At 39.3% G+C, this 21,513-nt stretch overlaps 1 protein-coding gene across 3 annotated transcripts in view; it reads left to right on the forward strand.

Annotated features, from left to right (window-relative positions):
• Positions 1 to 21,513, forward strand: part of CRACR2A (calcium release activated channel regulator 2A) — a 1,193,169-nt gene that overhangs the window by 613,209 nt on the left and 558,447 nt on the right. For all 3 annotated transcript variants that reach the window (XM_044087573.1, XM_044087571.1, XM_044087572.1), the window contains exons 4-5: positions 138 to 249; positions 2,622 to 2,805. In XM_044087573.1, coding sequence (XP_043943508.1) covers positions 138 to 249; positions 2,622 to 2,805 — 296 coding nt within the window. The remainder of the gene's footprint in view (positions 1 to 137; positions 250 to 2,621; positions 2,806 to 21,513) is intronic.

Genomic DNA, 21,513 nt, shown 5'->3' on the forward strand with positions numbered 1-21,513 from the left:
TCCAAGAGTTTAATTTTGCATGGCAGGCTCTCAGTCATGTGATGTGTTCCAGGTGTTTATAAATAGTCTGAATATGCATAGTGGTTATATAAGGAAAATATCCGCACAGCTTGACCTTTGTTTCTCTTTCTGTTTAGCGATTGCAACGTGGACTGTCACTCAGCCCACAGGAATTGGAAAAAGTCTTTGATTCTCTGGATGCAGATGGAAATGGCTTTCTTACTTTGGAAGAATTCACCACAGGATTTAGTGAGTTTTGTCATTCCTAATACAACAACAACTAGAACAACAACAAGAAAATTAACATAATGTAGTAAATCTGTAGAAGTGACAGAAGAATGGTTTGCTTACAGTGGGGTCTGAAACAATTATTTAAACACCTCAATGCAAATATACAGTTTCCATTACAAGACTGTGAAATGGAAATTTTCCTGGAATTAGTATTTTATGTGGTACACAGGGGGCAAGCCTACTGTGGTCATCCTGATGAAGATTGCACACCCGCACAACCACCACCACATACCTCCTAATATTATTATAGTCAACTGTGAAAGTGCCACAAAATTAAAAAAGGAGGTATCTGAACAGATAAACCATTTTTTTTTTGTTCGGTGAACTTGGTCCAAGATATAAACATTATTTAAAACACTGTGAATGAAGTGGCAGGTCATGTCTGGATCTTTATTCCACATATCACATCTGAAAGTTCCTTCTTCATTGTAAGCAGCCATTGATGTAAACTGGAATTTGTGAATTTGTTTCTTAAATCAGTTCAGCAAAGTTATGTACAGTAATTTCAGTAATAGCACTGCATTACAAGCTCTTTGGGCTTTTCTACTCTTTAGGTATACAATGTTAAATTAAGCACAGCAGTATAAATATTTCATATAGCAAGGTCATTATTTCATTATTGCGTTTTTTAATTTTTAACTATATTGCATAGTTTATGAAACAGGTTAGGGAACATACATGCATTTACAAATATTATATTATGTAGTCCAGATCATGTGTTTGTACTGACTAAAGAGAATGGCAGTTAAAAATCCAATCTCTGGACCATGGGGCAGTAACTTAGCAAAATGGATCTTAAGAAATGCACAAAAATAAAATAGGAGTGGTGTGAAAAATTTGGGAAATATAAAAAAAATCAAAAAGAATGGATAGCACACTAAAGTCAGTGAGAACAAATATTTAGTATATTTTATAAGCCATACATTTCAATGCCCATTAAAAATGAGAACTAACAAAACAGTGTTGGCATATGTTGCCTTCATTAGTGTTAGAAATCTAAATGAATTGTATGGACTTAAATGTATACGTACCATGCTCCTATTGGTTAATTAAAGACGTTCATTAAGACCAGGTGAAAATAAACCTCCAAGTCCAATAATCCAGGACTTTTCTTTGTAATTTAAAATATTGTAAAAAACTAGTTTGTTTGATCTATTATAAACAATCCTGTCAATAGTGATAAAAGTAAATTCTTAGTATGTTTGAAAAGAGCATTCGACATATGTCCACGACTTTTAATGGACGCGAAGTTTGTCCAGTGTAGAATGCTGAACAATTGCAAGTTACAAGGTAAGTAACCCAATCAGAACTACAATCCCCCAAAATAAAAATATCAAAAACCTTAGATGTGTTTTTTGTGGCAAATTGTTGCGTCTTACTTACATACCTACACAAAGAACAGGGTCCACAGGGCTGACAAACTTGCAGAAAAATCCCAACATGGTTTGTTTACCAACATTTTGAGACACCTTTTTCTGTTTATAATGATTCAACCAATTGCCTAGTTTTGCCCCTTTGATATGAAAAAAGACAACCTGATGGTAATAACTCACTCAACAAATGATATAACAATAGAATGTTCTAAACCTTGTATGACATTCTTAAAAAAAAGATGTGTTATTACCAAAACTAATAGCTAACCTTAATGTAACTGGTTTGTTAGTTTTCATTGTTTAGTGACTATTGAAATGTATGGCTTATAAAATATACTAAATATTTGCTATCACTGATTTTATCGGGCTGACTATTCTTTTTGAATTTGTTGTTGTTGTGTCTTTCGGCTTTTCCCGGTTAGGAGTCGCCACAGCGGAACTCCGGTCCGCTAATGATTGGCAGTAAATTTTTACATGCCAAGTTGCCAGCCCTGACGCACAACATTCAACGAAGGTATGCCCATTCACGCATGTCCCCCACACAGAAGACGCTCTAGCTGAGAATCGAACAGGAAAACATCTTACTGTGAGGCGACAATGCTACCGCAGCACCACCACCGCAGATTCTTTTTTGTATTGGTGGTGTTTTCTCAGCTGCACTTTGTCATAGTTGCGGGGAGCTTGGTTGTATTGTGAAACATAAAAACATCCATAATAGAAGCCATTAACTTTTACATCTTCAGATCACTGGTTTCAGCCAACAATGTCATATAACATACTTTTTTTTTTTTGCAGATGTACAGTGCCAACACGTGCACAGCGATGACTGTCATCTTAGTATTAACTCATTTGGTTACTAAGTCATGGGTTTTCATTCTTTGTCACATTTGCACAATGAAATAAAAACAAATACTCAGATTATCAAGCTTCACACATTTTTTTTTTTTTGCTTTATAGGTGCATTTGTGCTCACACAAACACATGTTACATCAGAGTCAGATGAAGAAACTGAGATACGGCAGGAACAGGAGTTATTGTACCAGTCTCCCTGGGAGGAAAGGTCCAGTAAGGCAGAAGATGAAGATGATAGGCAGTTCAATATGCTGATTGAAAATCTTGGAGCAAACAATGTTGTTGAAGAGTAAGTTGCCTCTTGTAACCTATATAATGTAGACAATTAGAATGTGTGCATTTTAATACATTGAGAAACCTGCACTATAGGTACCTTCCCCACCCTAGCCCTCATGCAGCTTTATAAACTATCAAAATGTTAAAAAAATGGTGCAAGTGTCCAGAAAATATAGCAATGCAAGTATGAAATGACATAAGATAAAAGAAAGAGCCCTTAAATAGTTGCCACTATCTTATTTACTTTGTTTTGGTTTACATTGACTGTCATCTCCTGGCTCTGCTTTAAATCCATTGGCCCATCTGATCCTCACAGAGAGAGAGAGAGAGAGCTGTTCTGGGCTCATCCGTTCCCCTTGCATAACAGCTGATCATAGATGCCATCCTCGAGGCAGCACCAGGGCATTTTCCGCTATAAGCCCTAACATCTCCTCCATGAGCTGACGTACACACTTGCATACATGATGTCCTGCTACACCATTTAGTGGAATCTGAGCATGCTTCTGCATACCCAAAACCCACGTCTCTATTCTGTATGCTGAGTACTGTACACCACTCTGTCCAGTAGGTTCCAACATTGCAGGGGACTAATACCCCACCCTCTTTCAGAATGGTCAAACTGTATTTTGCCTTTCACTTCCAGCCCCACCCCCATCCCACCCCATCTGCACACCTCCACAGTCACTAGTCAAAAAGTTGACTCTTAATCAAAGCTTCCTACATCTAAACAACTCAGTAAGGGCTTGCAGCGTCATTAATGCAGATGAGTTTCTTCATCTTTAAAATTTTCACTTATTAATTGATGACAAGGACTAATCCTTTTATTTACACTAAACACTGTCTATTTGCTGTACAAGATACATAAGCTCAGAATCATAGGAATCATACTGGAATAGATAAGTATCCAAGTGTTTTCAATACTGTTTACTGGTCATCCATTTCCAAGGCATGCTAAATGTAATGCATATTATATGACCCCAGGGGGGAATAGCTCAAAAATGTATTCAAACAAATCTAAAAAAAAATGTATTTTGCTGGCTACAAAGTCTATCACCACCATAGAGGGATGTATATCTTTAATTCCTTCTTGCAGTGACCTCTTTTAGTTATATGTATGTATTTATAAGTATATGTATATATATGTATGTTTTAGGTTCATAGGTTCTTGCTAAGTTTACAGTAAGGGATACCATAGAAAAGCCCAGCTGCATCACTCACTACTGGTGGGAGACTAACAGATTAACTTCAGTTTCTCCACATATGACTTGTCAAAATTTGTTATCATCCATCCAGTCATCCAGCCTGGTTCTAAAGGTTGCTAGTGGAAGTATTGTGTTTGATGGGTAAGGGCAGAATATTCCCACTATGAGAACTACACTGGATTAGGTGTTTGGCATTGTAGATGTTGTAGTATATGTAGGTTTATGTCTCTAGAACAGGTTTTGCTTTGATGTTTTTAGTATTTAGGGGAAAGAGTTCAAAGAGTTCTCGGTTATTCACAACACGAAAGGATAAGCAGAGATCACCCCAAAGGAGTCAGGATGAATTTTTGTGGAGGGACAAGACTTTTACTGTGAAGTGAAATCTTTTTGGTGTGGAAACATTGAGGTATCTCAAGCTTGTTTAGATGGTTAGTGAGTTGCATGCCAAAGGGTGCATTATAGTCATTGTTTGGCCTTATAAGAGATAAATAAAATGAGGCTATAACTTCTTTTGACCTTAAGGAGATACCACAAAGGATAAGCTGTGCAAAGTATAATTATTTTCAAAGCACCATAGAGACTTAGTTGTCAAAGCAGAGTCTATTACCAACATATGCAGTGACATTCCTGATGCCTGGATGACTGTGTCAAATTTATACAAATAAACCGAAGTTTATCTGTTTTGCTATTTGTTGACTAGGTTAATTCTTCTAAGCCTATGACCTATTTTCTGAGGAAACCTAAAGTGGTATTAAATCTGACTAGGGAAAATTTGACCAGGGCACCAGGGGAAATTCCCCTGATGTTCTTCGTGTTTCACTGTTGCAGTCATTACACTTGGGTTATCCTGCTGGCAGGCTACCCTCAGTCGGCCTGAATTCCAAAGTCTAGGTCCGGCATCGGTTGCTGTCACCTCTTTCCTGACGTCAGTGCACCAGGGGTATAAAAGATGCAGCTGACGCAATTTTCTTCAGTCTTTCTTGCCGCGCGGTGCCCAAAGCAGAAGCAGTTCGCAAGTGCCGGTCGGCCAACTCCTGAGATTTTCATGTTTCAATTTCAGATCCAAAGTCTTCATTAAAAGCTAAGTACCCCATTGGGGAATACTTTATTTTTGCTCCAGACCGATGTCAGAAAAAGTTAATAATTGTATTTCTTGTGGGAAACAAATACCTCATAAGGATTTTCATTCTTACTGTATTCCTTGTCTAGGCCCTGACCACGACATTGCTTGTTGTCGGTTTTGTGCTAAATTTAACCTGTGCACTATAAAGCGCCAGTACGATTTTGCTTTTCACTACTTTGGTAGAAGATTTAATTACACAATGCCATCGGATAACCAACCAACTACCGCGATTCACAAGAAACGCAAAGAAAAAGAAAAGGACAGGCATCCGAGGTCTAAAACCAATGACGAGGCTTCTTCTAAGCCAGTCGCCAGTTCGCCGGCTGTCAGTGAGGCGCTTTCGCAGCCCCTGACACCCACTACTTTAGACCCACAGGCTGCTATAGACTCCCATGTGGAGTCGCCTACCGCTGGAAGCTCAAGGTATTGGACCTTCAGAAACTATTCCCTCAGATGGGTCCGGAGCCGCTGAGCAGGCATCGGCTTCTGAGGGTGTCTTCAGACCTACTCAATTGTATATAAAAGCGACTCCAGCTACAAAGGCAAATACTAAAGCATCTTTAAAGACAAAGAAACAAGTACAACAGCCTCATGGTCAGGCCTCCATGCCCAAAAAACAGATGCTCAAAATGGCCGAAGAATTAATTACTTTGATCAGGGGTTCCCATCCCCCTCCTGATAAGAGGCCTAGGCAAGAGACAGAATATGAATCTTCAGATCAAGTTTCCATTTCATCTGATTCCTCTTCTGATCAGGAATACTCTCTTCCTCCCTGTGAGGATTCTGATGCTGAAGAATCTATCCCTTCAGCCTCTCCTCCTGAGGATTACTTTTTTGGGGAAACCTTGCATACCATGAGGGAACACTTCCACTGGGAGAGCCAAGATTATTCTGAATCTAAGAAAAGGCTCAGGGACTTCCTTTTACTCCCACAACACAGGCCCCTAGCTATTCCACCTGTTTTAGACATTGTAGATGATGTATTTTCAGAGTCCAGTCTGACTCCTGACTCCTTACCTCCAGCTCCTGTCAAGCCGGACAGGTACTACAGGGTGCCTGACTCTCATAAATTCCTTTTCAAGAACCCGGCTGCTGACCCAGAAACTATTTCTCAGGGTCCTAAAGGGGTCAAGGCATCCACTGCAAAAAACCCTACCCCCTCCGACAGGGATTCTAGGGCATTAGACAGATGGGGAAAGAAGATTTACACCTCTGTTACTTTGGCTATAAGGGCTTTAAATTGTCAATTTCATATGCTCAAATATCAACAATATATTATGTCACTGCTTAAACAGAAAATGTTGATAAATTCTGAAGGTGCAGAAAACAAAGAAATGCAGGATTTATTGCATGCAGCTGAGCAAGTTGGAAAGCATACTTTACAATGTGGATTTGATTCTTTGGAGGCCTCCTGCAGGGCCGCTGTGACGGGTTCTGTCATCAGGAGGCACGCTTGGTTAAAGGAACAAAATTTACCAGATCATGTTAAAGTAAAATTATTAGATGCTCCATTACAGCATGATACTTTGTTTGGTGTTAAAGCAGAAGAGGTGTTAAAGAAAATGGAGGACAAAGCTAAATCTATGCAAACAGTCAAGGATTTCTTACAGGTACAGCCTCCAAGATTTAGCAGACACTGGCCTACAAAGAATTGGTCTTTTCCAGTGTCAGACAGACCACAGATGAGCAGATACAGATGCCCAAGAGGCAGATCCCAGCCCCAAGGCTCATACAGGTCTAAACAATGGGGTGCTTCTACCTCCAAAAGTGGAGAAGACAAATCACAGCCTTACAGGAAACAGTCCCAATGACTTCCCCCTGCCTGCACCAAGCACGTATCTTCTGGCAGCACCTTTAGGGGGAAAACTAGCACTTTTTTCTCAAAATTGGCACATCATAACCCAGGACAAATGGGTCTTAGACATAGTGTCACAGGGCTACAAGTTTCACTTTCATACCCTGTCAAGGGCAAACGGTTGGCCAGACCTACCAAAAAAATCAATGGGCAGAGGCACAAAAACAAGTCTCATCCCTCATGGACATGAGGGCCATTCAACAAGTACAGGAACAAGAGAAGGGACAAGGATTTTATTCCAGACTATTCCTGGTACCCAGTAAGAACAAAGCCTGGAGACCAATATTGGACCTATCTATTCTAAACACATATCTGGATATACCAAAATTCAAAATGTTGACCTTACAGCAACTTCTGCCCATTCTGGGCAAGAAGGCTTGGCTGGTGACTTTAGACCTAAAAGAGGCATACCTGCATGTCCCAATCAGACAATCATGCAGAAGATACCTCAGATTCAAAGCTGGCTCAATGCACTACCAATTCTCTGCACTGCCCTTTGGCTTATCTACTGCGCCCAGGGTCTTCACAAAGTGCCTGGCACCAGTAATTGCATTCTGCAGACAAAGAGAAATACAAATATATCCTTACTTGGATGACTGCTTCATACAAGCAGAGAACAAGGACATTCTATGACAGCATCTGGTGTTTGTAAAGAGATTACTACCATGCCTGGGGTGCACAGTCAACGAACAAAAATCAAAACTAATACCCTCTCAAGAGATAATATTCCTGAGTGCAAGCTTAAATACAACTGCCCAGATGGCTTATCTCACGCCAGACAAATAACGGCAACTGACTACCTATTTCAAACTGTTGGCAACAAAGGCCAAGTTATCTGCAAGAAAAATTCTGCAGGCTTTGGGCTTCATGGCATCCTGCATTCTATTAATTCCATATGCAAGACTGCATATGAGGAAACTTCAATGGTACCTAAAAAGTGTTTGGACTCAGCATTGCCACAGCCTGGAAACAATAATTACTCTCATTCCCTGCCTGCAACAGGAGTTTCTATGGTGGGCGAAGGCCTGTCACCAGAACAAGGGACAGCCATTCACCTTACCCCCAGCCAGGCAGACATTGACAACGGATGCATCAGATTATGCCTGGGGGGCACACATGGCAGGAAGATGCATTCAAGGCACATGGTCCACCAACCAAATGCATCTACATATCAATCAAAAAAAGATGCTAGCTGTTCAGAATGCCCTGACAGCCCTCAAGGACCTACTTCATCTGGGACAACTACTGATAAAGACAGATAATACCATGATCATGTGGTATATAAACAAGCAGGGAGGCACTCATTCTTACCCCCTCTGCAGACTAGCCATGACTTTGTGGGACACAACATTGACTTACCAAGTACATCTGCAGGCACAATTCCTGCCAGGAAAGATAAATACAATGGCAGACAAACTAAGCAGAGACCTCATGGATTCCCACGAGTGGAAATTGGATCCACAAATCTTCAAAATGATAACAAGGAAATGGGGATGCCCGGACATAGACCTATTTGCCTCTTCTCACAACTGCCAACTAAAGAGATTCTGCACAAGGACTTATCACAGACAAGCATGGAAAGTGGATGCCCTATCTTTCAGCTGGAAACACTTAACAATATATGCCTTTCCTCCACTGCCTCTCCTCACTAAGGTACTCCTAAAGGTCAGACAAGAGAAGACAAAAATGATACTGATTGCCCCAGACTGGCCCCGCCTGTACTGGTATCCAATCCTAAGGAACTTGTCTCAATGCCCAGCCTGGACCTTACCTCAAATACCTCACCTACTGTCCCAGCAAAACAATCAGCTCCTGCACAGCCAACTCAAAACCTTAAATCTGGCAGCATGGCAGATAATGTAGTCATACAAAATACACCTCTCACTAAAGCGGTGGTGGATGTCATTTTGGAGGCCAGGAGGCCTAGTACTAGAAAATCTTATGCTGGAAAATGCAAGAGATTCTGTGCCTGGAACCAGGCACAAGGAATTGACACAGCAGTACCAAATATTCCTCAGATTTTGCAATACTTAACTCAGATGCTGGACAAAGGCCTATCCTTTTCATCAATTAAAATTCATGCCTCTGCCATTTCGGCTCATTACAATACAGAGCCACCAATCTTTTCCCATCCTCTGTTAAGGCAATACCTCAGAGGAGCCAAAAATCTAAGGCCTCCAAGGAGATCACCAATACCTGCATGGGACCTCGATTATATTTTGGAAAAACTCACTCTGCCCCCTTTTGAGCCAGCCGCTACAGCTGACATAAAGTTTTTATCTTGGAAAACAGCTCTGTTCCTGGCAATAACCTCTGCTAGATGAGTCTCAGAGCTACAAGCACTCATGGCTGTGGAACCTTTTATCATTTTATATCCAGACAGGGTTTCTCTGAGGACAAACCCGACATTTATGCCTAAGGTAGTGTCCAGTGTGGCCCTTAACCAATCTATTCATCTGCCTACTTTTTATCCAAACCCACAGAATAAGGGGGAGAGAATTCTGCATTCTTTGGACATACACAGACAGCTACACTTCTACTTGAACAGAACCAAAGCTTTCAGAAAGACTGAGCAACTACTAGTGGCATATGCTGCAGGATCACAAGGAAAGGCTATCTCAAAGCAGACTATTTCAAAGTGGATAGGCGACTGCATTCGTTTCTGCTATTCACAACATGGCAAGCCAGTTCCTAAGGGCATTAGGCCACATTCAACCAGAACAACAGCCACTTCAGCACCCTTCCTCAGGGGAGTACCAACCAAAGACATTTTAGAGGCTGCTACCTGGAGTTAAGTGCACACCTTTACAAAGCACTATCACTTACCACTTTACTCTAAATCCAGGGCAGGCTTTGCCACTGCAGTTCTGTAGGGCCTCGTAGCCGCTCCTAATGCTATTTAGCTCCAGCCTCCCAACCCTAGCTTTGGGATTCAACCCAAGTGTAATGACTGCAACAGTGAAACATGAAGAACATAGTACAGTTGTGTACACTTGCCATAAATGTAGATGTCCGACTGTATTCACTGTTGCAGTCCAGGTTACCCTCCCACTATCTCCCATCTCTTTTTGCTGGAACTTAGCTGCACTTCTCTAATCTATACAACGTATGTGGTGTATTTGCTTGTAAATGAGGGTATTATATATTTTGGTGCATGCATATTTTATTGGCATATTTTTAGCCTTCCCTTTTTGGGAGCACCTGACATCTGGGGCAAGAAAAACTGAAGAAAATGGCGTCGGCTGCATCTTTTATACTCCTGGCGTACTGACATCAGGGAAGAGGCGATAGCAACCGACGCCGGACCTAGACTTTGGAATTCAGGCCGACTGAGGGTAGCCTGCCAGCAGGATAACCCAAGTGTAATGACTGCAACAGTGAATACACGCAAACATCTACATTTATGGTAAGTGTACACAACTGTACATTCTTTAATATATCTTCTGTTTCCAGATTGAACGTTCTGGGAAGGGGGGCATCTTAGCTGAGGGGAGAAATGCAAGTGAGAAGGAGATAGTGGTATTACCTGGTGAATGAGATGGTTGCACAGAATCTGGAATAACAGACTTGCAATCAGGTAGTATTTCTGATTCATGGGCTGTAACACTGATGGATATAGTGGTTAATGTGAAAGATGTGTCTTGGACTTCTGTTGTGGAGATGCTGAGGTAGAATCTGAGCAACAGCTTGAACTGAAAAAGGTTCAGTAGCAGAGACATGAGACAGAGACAGACAGCAGAGGGTTATTTTGTAGCAGCAATGAAAGGGGGAGCACAAAGTATAATGATTTTGGAACCTAGGAGGTAATTTTGTGTTTTAATTGTATTAGTTATCAGATATCGATAAACATATGTCCTGAATGACTGTGTTAAAGCCAATGGTAGTACAAGCATTATAAACTGCAGCTGGAAAATCAGGCAGTATTATTTCTAGTGCAAAAACTGTTCCTAGAGCTATCTGGAAGGGCTCCCTAGGCAAATTATACAGCACAATCATTTGCATTAGATACTAGCAGAAAAGTAGTTTTACAGTTCAAAAACAATTGCTTTTATTCATTGGAGATGGAGTTATCTAAAAAGAATCCTAGATAGCTGATTATAATGTTAGGTCATGGTTTTCAGACCTGTTCTGTGCAATATTAATGTCCCCAAGACATTATAGTTCACTCTTAGTTACCATGGCACCATGAAATGGCCTTCATAAGTAGTAGCTTGTTTGTGGTAGATTTAAAATATATTCACATGTAGCTGCTTGGGATTTCCCACTGTTATGTTTATTAAGACAGCTTCTCTTTCATTTTCGAGGATTATTGTGATTTGACTAGGTTTGGTTTTAAGTCTAATTTTACAAGAATAATCACTTCTCCTGATCATTTTCTATTTCTTATATACCTAAATATTTCACAATCAAGTAGAGCAAGCTATTTATCTTGAATTATGCATTTAGCCAAATTTCTGACAGTTACAGTTTGACGCTTATGGTTGTGTATCTTGGCCAATTTGCTCACACTGCTGACATTTGTGCACACTATTTTCAGCCCTTTGTTGTGATACAAAATATCAGTAGGATCTCTCTTTTCTCTTTTTTTTTTGAGTATGGGGAATTAGTAGTTCCTGGGTTATATTCACGTGACACCTAAACACAGTAGTAGTAGCTAGCAGAGGTACAAGAGGGGTGAATTTTGTGTTGCAGGGATGATGTTGTTCGTTAGCTGTGCTCCCGTAAACACTTAGTCCTTTCTGATGCTGAGTAACAGTAGTAAACGTACAGCAACAAATGAGGAAGTGATACAATATCTGAATTTAATAAGGTTTTGATTTCAGTAAGTCATTTTTTTTTGTTGACTACAAAAGCAGCATGGTCACAATACATTAGGCAAAGCACTAATAGAAGAGGGATAGTTGTGTGGAGGTTTAGGAAAATGCATGTATAGATGGTTAAGTATTGCACTATTAAGGTGTGGTTTGGGGAAGATTATTAGTGTAACACTGGTGTGAGCTTCCTTTTTTTAAAACCATTGTAGAGACTTATAGTGCTTAGTATAATGCAAGATTATATCATTTCCTGTTGACTGAGATGAGGAGTTGGTGTGTCTATTTAGGTGTGACTGTAATGCTATGGAGATGGTGGCTAGCTCAGTATTACAGGGAGGTGAATTAAATTGGTACAACATAAAACTAATACACTTTGACAAATACATGGTAATGCAAAAAGAGTGGAGTTTTGGAAGGTGAATAACAGGTGGGAGAGTGGGAAGGCTTTACAAAACACTTCACGGGGGTGTTGTAGTGGTGAAGCATGTGCCAACTCCAGAGATGTACATTAAATATGGAAACCCTATAACAATAATGATAGAGTTTTTAACAAAATATAAATGGGTTAACTTCAAGTGATCCAATTATCACTCCATCTAAACATAAATGCTCTAAGTAATAATCTAATAACTTTTCATCTAATGCAAGCCTACGTACTACCACATAGAGCTGTGACAAACAAGGAATGCTTGGCATTTTGTGATCATTGATGTTAATTTTTTTTTTTCTAAGATCTATAAATAATACTGCAGTTTGATGTACCATATTGTTTTGAATTGTGCAAGTTAGTATTGAACTTGTATTTTATTCTGTTCTTTTTTTCCACTGTAGTGCAGCCGTTTAGTTTTTACATATAAGTTAGTGATGTGTGTGTGGGAGGGGGATCTTACTTCACTAATTTACTAATCAGAATTTTTCTTTTTTCTGTTTTTTTTTTTTTTGTTATTCTTGTTTATAGATAATGTTTGTGTTATATCACTTTTGTTTCATGAGACAAAAGTCCAAAATCACACAAATGTTAAGCTTTGTAATTATGCATTAAGAAAGCTGATAGAGTAACAGATTTAGCAGTACAATTTGTTTTCTGTAGGAAATGAAGTCTGATACTCAAATGTTTGTATATTATTTAGTGACTTTATATATATATATATATATATATATATATATATATATATATATATATATATATATATATATATACATTGTTTGTTTGTGTCTTTCGGCTTTTCCCGGTTAGGGGTCACCACAGCGGAACTCCGGTCCGCTAATGTATATATATATATATATATATATATATATATATATATATATATATATAAAGTCTTGCTTTCCAAACCCTGAACTGGCTAGAATTTCCTCACCTTTTCATACTTACCCAACTCATCCTTACTCACTCCATCTTAAACAAACCATCCTGCTACCCTGCCATCTCCTCATTAATATCCCCATATACCCCCAATCACTCACTGTGCAGCTCCAACCAGTCACTTATAGAAATCTCTAAGCCAAAAAAAAACATTGGCCAGCACCTACATAGCTACTCAGTTGCCACTGCTTGGAACAAGATCCCAGTAAACATTAGAACCCTACCCAACACTCATAGCTTCAAAAAGCCTTAAAAGAAAACATTTAACTGATGGATCTGCCCAATTCTTATTACCAACAATCTACCCCAACCCTCTTCCATCCACTGACCACTATCATCTTTCTTCATTATTCAAAACTTCCACCTCACCCACAAACTGTAGAAGTAACACAAATGAAGGCAAAAGGCAAACTGATCCACTACCAAGTATTTATTTGCACTTTTGTTTATAAAATACAAACTTCCTCAGAATAAATACTTAAAAACTTGAACCATAAGGCCAACTCATTTATATATGCACTAAAAAATATGTGATAAAACTTGCGTCAGTTTGAAACCAGCATTTAAAGATATATTATATCTGCAGTTTGTAACACATGCATTTTCATATACATAGATTGCATACTTCCACACTGCTAAGCTACACAAGCACATATTTACATATAATATTACTAAAATAACTAAAATACCTCTATTAGATAAATTCTTATATATGTAAATAAATAAATGCGTATGTGAATTTAGCTGTCATGCTACCTATAACATGTATAGTTTACAAAAAAATGCTGACTTTAACACAGTGTATGCCCCATGAACATAATTATACCCAGATAGCAAATTTGGCTTTCAGTCTCAAAACAGGACTGATGGAAACCACACCATTTATTCCGGGATAATGTGTTGCGTTGGTTCACAGTTGCCATTTGAGTTCCTTAAATTCCAAAAAATCATCTATAGGACCCCCCTCTTTCAGCTATATCAACATGATCTATAATAATATATTTAAAATGATGATCTGCAAGTTGGATTATATGTTCAGCTAAGGTATTCTTGGAGTCTTTTTTACTGATATCATATTAATGTTGGTATATTCTGTTTTTAAAGCTATTTTTTGTCTTACTTATGTAAAAACATAGGCATTTTTGACAAATACCCATATAAATAACCAGTTTGATGTTACAGTTATATCTCTTTTTTACCCATATTGTACGAAAATGAGCTAAGTGGATTTTGTTCTGCTGTAATATATATTTATATTGTGGGAATGCCCACATTTACTAACTTTTCCACACAATTCATCATACTTAGGTTTTTCTAACATGATTTTAACACTTACATCCTTTTTATAAGATATATGTGGGCCAACCCCCACCAATTTCTTATAATCTGGGTCAGTGTCAAAAACACACCATTTTTTTGTAATAATTTCTCTGTTATTACCATATTGCTTGTTTAATGTTAAAAATCATTGCATTTGTATGATCCACTTTAGCAGTATTAGATATAGTATTCATGCTAGTGTGTCTGTCTGAGCCCAACAATGGCAGGAAGTGTCCACTAGCTCTTTTCTGAGTTACCTCATTACCTATGTTGCTATAAACAGTGTTGGGTAGCCACTACTAATCACCATATTTTTAAGAATATTGGTCTGAAGAACATATTCATCATTATCTGATACCATTCTAGAAAGATGAACATATTGTTCATAGGTTCATAGGTTCATAGGTTGGTACTAGGCTATCAGCCCTAGGGCCTATACAAGCCTAACCATAACAATTCCCTGGCTATTTCTTCCCACACTTTTTACTTCCCTGGAATGCTGTCTAGCAGGGTGACTGATGTGATCCCCGGGGTGAATTTCCTTTCTCCCATTAAATCGTCAAGGTTCCTTTTGAAGAGGGCCAAAGAGGCACTCTGCTTGACATGTATGGGCAGTCTATTCCAGAGTCTGAGGAGTCTCTGGGTCAGGAACCTATCCCTCCAGCATGTTTTGTTTATTGTGATGACAAGGTTTAGATCCCTGGAGTGTGTGGTTCTGAGGGATTGGGATTTCTTTAAGTGTAGCATGTCCAAAAGCTGTGGGTTTGACATGGCCTTGTATGTTAAGCAGAGATCGCCTCTGAGTAGACGATATGCGACAGAGTATAGCTGGAGTTTTTTAAGGCGGTCAGCATAGGGCATCTGCTTTAGGCCTGTGATTCTTTTAGTGAGGTATTCTGAGGCCTTTCCAGTTGTTGCAGATCTCTTGAGAGGTACATAGCAAATGGGGCATTGTATTCTATAATAGGTCTAATGAGAGATGAGTACAGTGGGACAATGACCTCCTTTTTTCTGGATGAAAAGCCCTTAGTGATGAGGTGTGCCACATAGAAGGATTTCCTGACTGTTGTGGTGATGTGGTTATCGAAGGTGAGACCACTGTCCACCTGTGTCCCTAAGTCTCTTATCACACTTTCGGTGTTTAGTGTACTGCCACCTATATGGTAATTCATGGATACATGTTTTTTCCCAAAGGGGATAACTATACATTTCTTGGCATTGAGCTTGTGCCCATGGTTCTGGCACCAAGCATCTGTTTCTGTAAGGCCCTTTTGTAGAGTATCCATATCATTTGGGGATTCAATAATGGCTCCCAGTTTGCAGTCATCTGCGAACTTTGTTAGCCAGAGTCCCTTAGTGTTGGCCTGTACTTCAGAGAAGTAGATGCCAAACAAGTGCAGTTATGATAAAGCAGTGGCTATCAGATCTAGGGAAATAAAGTGACAGGTTTTGTTGGCAGTAGTCTGCACGGCTGCAACTTTTTTTTTTTTTTGATGCAGAAGAAAACACTTCAAGAGTTTATTTGGGTTGAACAAAAATATGCCTTTTCCTATGTCTTCTCTTCCTCAAGGAAAAAAAAAGTGGTAGATCTTCCATGACCAGAAGAATGTTTGATGTATTTTTAGTTTTGTTTTGTGGATGCCCATTTAGATGTTAAGGTTCTAGTCAAGCTAAAGCTCTAGGTATTCATAGGTTTATAGGTTCATAGGTTGGTACTAGGCTATCAGCCCTAGGGCCTATACAAGCCTAGCCATAACAATTCCCTGGCTATTTCTTCCCACATTATTTACTTTCCTGGACCCCTGTCTAGCAGGGCGACTGACGTGATCCCTGGGGTGAATTTCTTTTCTCCCATTGAATCGTCAAGGTTCCTCTTGAAGAGGTCCAAAGAGGCACTCTGTTTGACATGTATGGGCAATCTATTTCAGAGTCTGGGGCGTATCTGGGTCAGGAACCTATCCCTCCAGCATGTTTTGTTTATTGTGATGACAAGGTTTAGATCCCTGGAGCATGTAGCTCTGAGGGATTGGGATTTCTTTAAGTGTAGCATGTCCAACAGCTCTGGGTTTGACATGGCCTTGTATGTTAAGCAGAGATCGCCTCTGAGTAGATGATATGTGACAGAGTATAGCTGGAGTTTTTAAGGCGGTCAGCATAGGGCATCTGCTTTAGGCCTGTGATTTTTTTAGTGAGGTATTTCTGAGGCCTTTCCAGTTGTTGCAGATGTCTTGAGAGGTACATACCAAATGGGGCGTTGTATTCTATAATAGGCCTAATGAGGGTTGAGTACAGTGGGACAATGACCTCCTTTTTTCTGGATGAAAAGCCCTTCGTGATGAGGTGTGCCACATAGAAGGATTTCCTGACTGTTGTGGCAATGTGGTTATCGAAGGTGAGACCACTGTCCACCTGTGTCCCTAAGTCTCTTATCACACTTTCTGTGTTTAGTGTACTGCCACCTATATGGTAATTCATGGATACATGTTTTTTCCCAAAGGGGATAACAATACATTTCTTGGCATTGAGCTTGAGCCCATGGCTCTGGCACCAAGCATCTGTTTCTGTAAGGCCCTTTTGTAGAGTATCCACATCATTTGGGGATTCAATAATGGCTCCCAGTTTGCAGTCATCTGCAAACTTTGTTAGCCAGAGTCCCTTAGTGTTGACCTGTACTTCAGAGAAGTAGATGCCAAACAAGAGCGGCCCCAGGACTGAACCCTGAGGTACTCCACTTGTCACTTGTCTGGAGCTGGATTTGGAGTCGGCTACTTTTACAGTGTGGGTTCTATCAGTAAGCCATTTAGCAACCCATTGGGTGACATAGGGATTAATGCCCAACTTAGTAAGTTTATCTATGATTCCAGAGTGGGGGATGGTGTCAAAGGCCTTGGCAAGGTCTAGATAGGCTGTGTGGACCACCTTACCCTTGTCCATGGCTCTGGAGACTGATTCAAAGAAGTCAGTCAGGTTCAGGAGACAAGATCGGTCCTTCACGAACCCAAACTGGGTGGGGTCCAGTGTTTGAAGGTTGCCAATGTCTTTGTTTATAAGTTCCATGATAATACGCTCCATGGCCTTGCAGATAAGGCTTGTCAGACTGATGGGATGGTAGTTTCCGGGATCCAAGGTGGATCCCCCCTTGTGGATTGGGATAACTGTAGCTCTGCGCCACTCAGTGGGCATGAAACCTGAGGTGAGGCTATGATTAAACATGACACTTAGGTGAGGTGCCAGTTCATATTGTAGTTCATGTAGTACACAGCCCGGGATGTCATCTGGTCCCACGGATGCTGTATTCTTGGCTTTAGAGAGTGCGTTTTGTACCTGTGTGGCCATTATTACTGGAATTTGGCAATCTTCCGGTATTGAGATGGGCCATTTAGGGGTGAGAGGGGGTGAAGTTGGCACTGAATCGATCTGCCAGGATATTGGCAATATCCTTTGGATCAGTATATTTAATGCCATTCTGTTTTAGCTCAGGGCAGATCTGAGCATTGCCATTTAGATTCTTGACATAGTTATAGAATGCTTTGTGGTTGTCTTTGGAATCTTTGGCAATTTTATTTTCGTAACTAGCTTTGGAGGATTTTATGAGGCATCTCAGTTTCTTACTGAGGCTAGTAAGGCAGTTTTTTGCATCCTGAGATTTTCCTCTTTTCTGCAAAAGTTTCTTCCTTTTGTTGTAAAGTTTGTTTATGGCAGGGGACCACCAGATTGGCTTCCTTTTTTTGGATGAGAGCATTTTGGTTCTATCTGGGATGGCACGATTCATGCATGAGTGGATGTGCTCGTACAGTGTCTTAGTGTAGGATTCAGCAGTTGAACTTTCAGTTCCCATCTGCATGGGTGTCATGAAGTTTGTCACTTCTGACTTGAGTAGCATGAAGTTGGCTTTGGAGAAGTTTTTTACGGTGGTTTCTTTACTGGGGGGTGGGGGTGGGATGTGGATGTTAAGGGTGATTAGCTTATGGTCAGACTTGACTAACGAGGGGGTGACCATAGGTATGGAGCATTGATTTCCCATGTTGGTAATGACCAGGTCTAGGATATTGGAGCCCCTGGTGGGACTATGGATTAGTTGATCCAGGGTATTGGAATTTATGAATTCCAAGAACCGTTGCGCAAAGGTGTTGGGACATGAGTAGTTTTCCCAGTTAATGGCAGGGTAGTTAAAATCACCCAGTATTAGGGTGTTTGGTTCTATCTTAATATTTTCCAGTATGTTTAGAAAGGTGTAGTGAGAATCTTGGGGTATAGTGCAGGATCTGTAGCAAGCTACAATTTGGATTGCAGTCTTACCTAGTGTTAGTTGCACCTGGAGAATTTCAGACACATTGTGTTAGCCAACTAGCCTGGTGGTGTGAATATCCTTGGTGAATATTGACACTCCTCCACCTTTATTGTTTCGGTCCTGGTTTGGTGGCCGAAAAGTGTGGTAAGAGTTGTAGCCTGGTATTGCAGGGGTGCTCTCTGGAGCCTTGAACCAGGTCTCAGTTACTGCACAGATATCGATGTTCTCCATTTTTAGGAGTGCCTCGAGAGAGTGCATTTTGAGGTTTAGACTTCTAGCATTGAGTAGCATTACCTTGTCTATGTACTTTTTTGGTGCAGGGTGTGCTCGCTCGTATAATGTAACAGTGTGTTAGAATACGTTGGTTTTCTATAAGTAGATGAGTTTAATATCCCTCTAGTTCTATCTTTTACAATAGTGATATCCAAGAAATTAATAGTCTCAGTACATGTATGGATAGTAAACTCCAAAAAATATTGTGGTGCCACACATGTAGTTAAAAAACTCATTATGTTTTTCAGAACTACCTTACCAAAAAATAATATCGTATAGGTATCTACCATAAAGTGTCCAGTATTGGGAATATGGTGAATTGATGACAAATCCCATTTCCCAATATGCCAGGACTGTATTTGCAAAAATGGGGGCACATACTGCCCCCATGGCAACTCCTCTACACTGTTTAAATATTTGATGTTCAAATGTAATGAAGTTATTCACTAGGACCACTTCCATAAGGGACCTGATGGTGAGAATCCAATCATGGTTCAGGGTTGTGTTATAGCATAAAAAGGTGTAAAACCACTCAATACCCATGTGATGTGGAAAAACTGAGTACAAATCCTTAATATCTATGGTGACAAAAATAAGGGTGTCACTATATAGCTGATTAGAGACTTTGCATAGGAAATCCCACGAGTCCTTGATGCAATAACTATAGTTCTTTAAAATGTCTTTCAGTTCTAGGTCAATAAATGTGGCTACTGTAAAAGTTTTTCATGCCTTAGCATCCACTATAGGTCTAAAAGGTGGGTCCATAAGGCCCTTATGAATTTTTGGGATCCCAAATATTATTGGTAGCTTTGGGTATTTAACCTGCAAAATGTTGAATTCAATTATGTTAATTTGGTTATTCAACAATAAGTCTTCAAGCAACACATCAATTTTTTGATATGCAATATTTAGTTCATTCACACTTGCTTCACTATTATGTCTCTGAATATAACATGGTAAACATCTTATTTTTGTAATTATTGCTGTCAAAAATAACCAGGCCTCCCCCCCGTATCGGGTTTCATTATGAGTAACTGATTATTATCAGAAATACCTTTAAGCGTCATATATTCTAAATAAGTGAAAGTGTTAGCATCATGTTTCTGTCGCTTAATATTCAAAAACAATTTCCTGATTTCATACAAGCATAATTTCTCATATATAAACAAAATAGGATGCAATGCAGGGTTAAAGGTGCTAGGTTTTACATATCTGCTATCAACTAATTTTCTTGTATCTGACTAGTAAATAATTTTAAGTTAATAAGAACATCACCTAACATAGCATTAAGAGCTGGTACAAAAGACAAACCCTTTTCAAAAATGTTAGCTATGTTACTGTTCAAAGAGGCACCAGTGTAGTTGTCAATCTTAAAGTCATGCTTGTTGTTATATAGGATATTGCAAGGTGGGGGAGTGTCACAAATAAAATCCATTAGTTTGTGTAATTGTTGTGACTGTTTTTGTTGTTGTTGTTGTTGTAAGCAGTCCATGTTCTCCCCCTCACTCTCCCTCTACCCTGTCCATTCCCCCTCTGTCCACCATAGTTGAAATTGCTGTTGTTGTTGTAATAAACTACCCCTCTATGGTTCCTCAGTCATTCAAACCTCCTCAGAGGGGGCTGGGATAAAGGGGGAAAGGCTGTATGGTCATCATTGTTCAATTCAATGCTAGGTTCATCTTCAAGATAGTCATTGTCATATGAAATAGTAGAAGGTTGCTGTCCCAAAGGTGGCTGGGGATATGCCTTCCCCTGTTCAGATTCCTTTTTTATCTCTACTTAGTTTTTTAGTTTTTAGCTTTTCAAATCAAGAAGGGATTTGTCTACCCTTGAAAAGAATGCATAATAATTAGCATTCGTGATATTAAAAAGTAAATAATTCTTTATGTTTCTATCTATTTTTTGAATAATAGCGAGATGTTCATCCATTTTCCTAATGCTGTTGTTAATAAGACACTGCAATAATTAACAACCATGCTTGTTAAATAGTTGTATAAGTTCACAATGTAAAAGTGAATCCCTAATCAGCCCGCATACGTAGGCCTTTTGGGACTAGTTCTAAACGTATGCACTCATTAAGGTATTGATTTTCTAATTGTAATTTTCTGTACCTGAAAGTGCAGTCCTCCAAACATTGTATTCATTAGTCCATGGTTTCTGAATTGTTCTCTGCAGCATTATTTTGAAAAACAAATGTATCTCCACCAATAAGCCACTGTGAAAGGGTAGAATTACCATTATACATGTATAAATAGATAGCTACACATACATATATGTGTGTGCATATGTCTGTGTGTGTGTGTGTATATATATATATATATATATATATATATATATATATATATATATATATATATATATATATATATATATATATATATATATATATATATATATATACATATATATTATATATATTTTATATATATATATATATATATATATATATATATATACACACACACACACACATAAAA

The sequence above is a fragment of the Protopterus annectens genome, chromosome 11.part0 (genome assembly GCF_019279795.1).
Source record: "Protopterus annectens isolate FY-2018-M chromosome 11.part0, PAN1.0, whole genome shotgun sequence".
NCBI classification, from domain to species: domain Eukaryota; kingdom Metazoa; phylum Chordata; order Ceratodontiformes; family Protopteridae; genus Protopterus; species Protopterus annectens.